At 37.9% G+C, this 6,274-nt stretch overlaps 1 protein-coding gene across 1 annotated transcript in view; it reads left to right on the top strand.

Moving 5' to 3' along the window:
* The first annotated feature begins 461 nt into the window (after positions 1–461).
* The window catches only part of LOC121613498 (ryanodine receptor 2-like), a 61,247-nt gene continuing 55,434 nt past the window's right edge, over positions 462–6,274 (top strand). The window contains exons 1-6 of the mRNA XM_041946890.1: positions 462–509; positions 2,384–2,503; positions 3,065–3,169; positions 5,283–5,357; positions 5,505–5,583; positions 5,874–5,986. Coding sequence (XP_041802824.1) covers positions 462–509; positions 2,384–2,503; positions 3,065–3,169; positions 5,283–5,357; positions 5,505–5,583; positions 5,874–5,986 — 540 coding nt within the window. The remainder of the gene's footprint in view (positions 510–2,383; positions 2,504–3,064; positions 3,170–5,282; positions 5,358–5,504; positions 5,584–5,873; positions 5,987–6,274) is intronic.

Raw genomic sequence — 6,274 nt, 5'->3', positions numbered from 1 at the left:
ATACCTCTCACACTAGCACTGTCATTTAGCTTTAGAAAAGAGAAATAACTTGCTAGTTAGCATCCCTATTACATGGTGAAATGTTCATTTTAGCTAACATGGAGTGACACTTTATCACGTGAATTTCTCCATTGTGAGATTAATAAAGTCTTATCTAATAGTTTAGATTCTGCAGGAGTTTAGGATTAAATAGCATTGTAAGAGTCAGTGATATTGACAGGTGAATATTCTGTGAGCTGAAGTGAACTGTGAGCTAATGTGGGTTGAGGTGGATGCTAGTACCATAATTATTTCTCCACTTGACAGAACGTACTCCCGCCGAAATAACTGTCGTTAAAAAAATGGTGTCACGAGATCTCGTCAGTTGACTCCGCCCACACGATAATGGCTGTACACCTTCCTACCTCTGCCGTCAGAACTCCTGTTGTAGTTCGTCTAATGTGGTTTGTTTGGTTCAAACAATGACTGACACCGGAGAGGGCGAAGATGAATTCCAGTTTCTACGAACGGTGAGTTAGGCACTTTTCAAACGAGTGGTAAAAGTAAGGGCCAATGTTTGGTTAAGCCAGACAAGATATGTTTGCTAGCTAAACTTAAGCGAACCAAGCTAGCTTCTGAACGGTTAATGCTAAATAAACTAACGTTAGCTCCTCGGAGTGACGCCAGTGAGTCAATATCTTATTTATTTCGTTTTAAAACAGCTTTATATTTGAAGTATAACACTTAATACAGAGAATCAGGGTTTATCTTTACAGACCAAAGTCTTAATTTGACTACTTTTTAAAACTTTAGTGAAGAGTAGTTCAAGAATATCTTCTGACGTTGCTTTTTAGTAAAGCATGGTCTATCAAAATCAAGTGTGACCTTTTAATGCATTGCCCATGGCTGTCCCTTTCAAGTTGTTAATATTATTTTCTTCCTTTTATTGAAATCATAATGTTTTATGAATAAGTAACGTAAAATGTATAACGTAACAACGATAACAGTTTATTTATGAATCTGCTTTACTTTTAGTGCACAGCTCCCACCAGCATTTCCATTATCTTCATCACTTTATTTTGTTTAGTCTCTGATAGTAAAGACCCCTAATGGCTTTTTTCATCCTCACTGCAGGATGCTATCATTGTTCCCTAGTTGTACATCGTCTCACAGCTTGTTATCTTTGCCCTCTGATAAGGGCATGTCATAGTGAGAGTGTCTGGTATGGATATGAGACAAATACACATACTGACAGTGATGCAGATGGTTACTGAACCAAATTTCCAGATTTGCTGCAAAGTCATTTTCTGTCATTTATTTCATTTACTGTAGATAAATCTGTTGTACATTATTACATTAAATGCAGGGCTTCCCCCAGGACATTGTTCAGCCAAGGCGAGACACCACCCAACTCTTGACAAATCTTGTCTTGATCAGTTTAGTTAGTAGATGACAGTAGAAACATAATATCCACATTGGTTAAATGTATGGCATTTGTGAAATAGCACATCAGACTTTTGTCCTCAAGGTCAATGTTTTTTATCATAAAAGTGTACTCATTCTTTATGATATTACTGTAGGTGGTCATTGTTTGAGGCACAGTGATCCACCTTCCCTATAAAACACCACAAGAAACCCTGAAATGTACAGATTGCAATGTATAGACCAAGGCTTTTTAAAAAGGCTATTGAAGCCAAATGGCCATGCATTTCCAATTGCCAGAGTTTTCGACATTTAGTTAAATATTGTGGCTTAGTGAATTTTCACTTGCCAAATGTACCTTGAAGAAGAGCTGAGTCCTCTAGCATATCTGAATGCCACACAGTGCCTCGCCATTGGGCAGTGTGTTTGACTGATTGCAGAGTACTGCTGATATGAGGAGTGGAAAGAAGGGTGAATCAGGGGTCAGTCCGTGCAGCATCTTCCCAATATGGAGGTATACAGCCTGTGTATGGAGAGGTGTTGGTAGTCCTGGCTGGACTTTGGAGACCAGTGTCTCCACAGTTCCGTAAATAGATGTGAAGTGCCTAATTTTTTTGACGTGGTCCAGTTGGCATTTAAATTAAGATAAGATACAATTTAAGTGTCAGAGTTGTACTGTAAATGCATATACAGTAGGGCTGGATCAGGTTTTCCTGATAAATGAACAGGGATCAATGCCTACTTTTATTGTGACTAACTTTGTGTGTAACTGAAAACATTAGGAGCACTGTAATTTTTTTTGAAAAATATTAATCCATCTCTTCTAACATTTAACATATAGTATGTGCAAGGTAGAGGGGCAAGAGATCAAATCAGCTGAATCGTAATTTGCACTGTGAATGTGCTGTCATACACAGGAATCTAACTCTTATGCACATTAGAGTTTGTGCTTTCTATTCTCATCTTTGTGGGTTTTTCTCAGGGAGATGACGTGGTTTTGCAGAGTGTCTTCACCTCCCAGGAGGAACATCTGAAGCTCTGTCTTGCTGCTGAGGGATTTGGAAGTAGACTCTGCAGGCTTGAGGCCACCTCAAACTGCAAGGTAAAGGGCTGCACCCCAATGATTGTACAATTTTTCCTAATTGCCGGAGCAGTCCATTTGTCAAGTATCGTCACACTTCACCACTCTTGAAATTTAAAATGAGAGATGTGTAAAAAGAGCAAATACATCACCAAAAAGTGTCTGAATGTTTGACAAGCACAGAAGTGCTGTCCCTTCTATTTAACACCAAGTTATATAGTTATCAAACATTCATACTGTAATATTTGTGTCTGAACAGTATGTTATTTTGCAGTATCTAAAAGTTTATTTTCTTATAGCTTCCTACTACTAACTAACCTCTAAATTAATAACTTATCACATTTAATATTTTACAATATTTCTTTAATGTTTGATATGTTTCTTATTTATCCAGTGTCTTTTTTAATTATTATTATTATCATTATTATTATTGTTTGTCTGATTTTTGCGTGCTAATTTTACCTGTTTTCTCCCCAGTTTGGACTGTCCAATTGCTGTGGTCCTTGTCACTGCTCATTGCACTGGTAGCTTGTGGAGGTAATAGACAAATATGAAGCTTTATTGTCTTTTCATTTCTCACAGAATGTTCCACCAGACCTGTCTGTATGCGGCTTTGTCCTGGCCCAGTGTCTCTCTGTAAGAGCCCTGCAGGAGATGCTGACAAACAGTAAGCACCTGTCTGTAGAGGTGAGAGTCTTCTCTTCTCTTCTCTTCTCTTCTCTTCTCTTCTCTTCTCTTCTCTTCTCTTCTCTTCTCTTCTCTTCTCTTCTCTTCTCTTCTCATTTCCCAGTGTATCTCAGCACTCCTGAAGCAGATATTATTTGCTATTTATCAGTGTCATTCTGACATTCATGAATTTTATGAAGATTTCAAGATTACAGCCACAACAAGTTGCCAGGTTAAACTGACCTCATATCAACCTTTGTGTGATTGAAAATACATGTTATCAGAATTATTATTTATTCATTTGTTATTCTATATCATTTTGCTATTCTGTAAACTGCTGACTACAATATAGACCTGTGATTCCCAAACTGGCATGGGGGGTGGGGGACTGAGTTATAAAAGGGGGGTGTGGTGAGGCTAAATATAAATGATGGATGGTTCTGCACAAAATACTAGCTTCTGACAGCATGAGGCCGAGCAAGTTAAGATACCACTTGGATACATTACATCCCAGGAAATAAAATACTCAACTGTCATTTGCAACAGAGTTGCTTTATCAACTGTGCCTTCAAATGCTCAACTCCCCGCCTACAAGGTATCTTACAGATGTGTTCAGTCTAAAAAGCTGCATACTACAGCTGAGGAATTACACTTTGTTGTGCTGTTAATCCTGTTTCAGCTATGACTGATGAAGCACCAGCTAACAAAGTAAAGGTTATTTGTCTCTCAAACAATACAATTGCAAGGCACATTTATGACATATCAAAAGATATAGAGGAACATCTTCATGACAAGGTATAAGACAACAGTTTTTCTCCGCAAATGGATGACAAAGTGACAAATACTGTTTATTGATAACATATGTCAGATTCACTGATGCTAATGATTGAGGAAGGCTGCTTTTTTATAAATATGTAACTAACAGAGCCACTGAACATGAATTCTTCAAATTTACACCAACTTGAAAGAGCCTGATCTGACACGGGCGAACTGTGTGGGGATGAGCACACATGGGGCTCAGGCAATAGCAGGGAAAAGAGGAGGGCTGCAAGTGCTGGGCAAGCATGTTTCCCCCATTGTGCAGTTGACACAGTGGTTGATACACCGAGGCACTAGCATCCAAAGACATCATTGCCATAGTAAACTACATCAAAACAAGAGTTGTCAAAGGCTGCATTTTCCACACTGTGCCATGAAATGGGGTCTGATCACACAGCTGTTTTATCTCACAGTGAGTCCCAATGGCAGATCAGAATCTTCCTTGAGGAAGAGGTTAATTAAGTTGCCAGCAATTTTAACAATAACAACTTCCTCATGAAACTTGCATACCTCAGTGACATTTTTCAAAACTCAGTGATCTGCAGATGCAGGACACCATTACACACCTTTGATAGCTGGCATCACATCACTGACAGAAAAACTAGAGATGTGGGAGCAGCGCAGAGGGCAATATAGACTAATTTGAGAGCCTGCAATCATTCATCAAGGTCAACAGGCTGCAGAACACAGTGATCCCATGTATGAAAAGTCATATCTCTGCCCTACCTTGATAATATTTTTATCTACGAAAGGGGGGCCCTACAGAAATTGTTTGAGAACCATTGATAGAGACCATGATTTTATCTGAGACTTTACTTGTATAATTTGTACATATATAGCCTACTTTTTATTTTGTAGTTTTTGTTTTTTTTCCGAATGTTCTCTACCTCTGCTGCTATTTTTCTTCCCACTGCTATCACATGCTGCTGTAATGCCCAAATTTCCCCAGCTGGAGATAAATAAAGTTTTATCTTATCTTATTTTAGAGGGGTTTGGTCTGTATTTATTCACCTGAAGCAATAAGGTTAACACGATCTTATAATGCCTGCAAACAAGCTATTGTAAAATTTGGACAGCTGGCGTTGATATAAACTAACACACGAACAAAATTAAGCACACATTTTACAATGATTGTTTGTTCCTTTTATGTCCTCTATTCTACTTAATTATTACTGGTGTTTGTTTAAACTGTTTTTTTTTTTAATTTAGTCTTTGTTTATATTTATCACTTTATGGGTTTATTCTCTTTTCACACTACTGTTACTGTGTTTACACGACAGTGAGTCCTATAATGCAATATGGTTGGGATTTTCAGGTGGGAGCTGGAGCCACCCATCGCACCCTTCTTTATGGCCAGGCTGTTTTGTTCCTCCACTCATACAGTGGCATGGTGAGTCTTCTTGATATAATTCAGAAATAAAGTAGGTTTCAGTCTTACTTCTCCCACTTGCATATACCAAACAGTCTTCAACTTAAAAAAAAAGTATTTGTTTATATCTTCATTGAAATGTATATCCACTGTCACTTTCACTCCCAGTATCTCAGCTGCTTGTCTTCATCTCATTCTTCGAATGACAAACTGGCTTTTGATGTTGGCCTGCAAGAGGATAAAGCAGGTATTTGGTATTGGACCTTTTGAAACAGTTAATAACTGTAATATCAGTTTATTTTTTATTGTAATGCTCTTAACAGTGTCTACGAAGATATATGCATTATAAGATAAGTATGTAGAATTTCACAGACTATACACATGGATTGCTCATGGTATGGATAATATACTACATTTTGTTCTCTTTTTGTAATCAGTATAATTTGGTTTATATGTAGTTTTAACTGTGAATAAGCATTTGTCAAGCATGTGGAACAGCAAAAACTTGACATTGTATCTATTCTGTTTGTTGCTCAGGTGAGGCATGTTGGTGGATTGTCCACCCAGCATCCAGACAGAGGTCAGAGGGTGAGAAAGCGCGTGTTGGAGATGACCTCATACTGGTCAATGTGTCCTCAGAGAGATATCTGGTGAGTCAGTAAAGAAGTTGACTTTTTAAGGCTTAGATGACAAATAATCTATTTCAAATGTCATACACCCGTACTGTGTTATCCATTTAAAGGCAGACTATGCAGGATTTGTTGAATGCTGTTTGAAAACAAATCATTCAGATTTGCCTTTCCGACTCAATGAGAGTAGCAGTCAAGCAAGCTAAAGAATGAAGAGAGAGAGCAGTGTAGAGCAGTGAATCAGAGAAAACATTATTTTCTCATTTTTTTAATGGCAGTTATGCTCTGAAGCACAAAAAAACACACCCT

This window comes from Chelmon rostratus, chromosome 11, assembly GCF_017976325.1.
Source record: "Chelmon rostratus isolate fCheRos1 chromosome 11, fCheRos1.pri, whole genome shotgun sequence".
NCBI lineage: Eukaryota > Metazoa > Chordata > Actinopteri > Chaetodontiformes > Chaetodontidae > Chelmon > Chelmon rostratus.
Note: the sequence above shows the minus strand (reverse complement) of the source record. Positions and strands in the feature narration are given on the sequence as shown.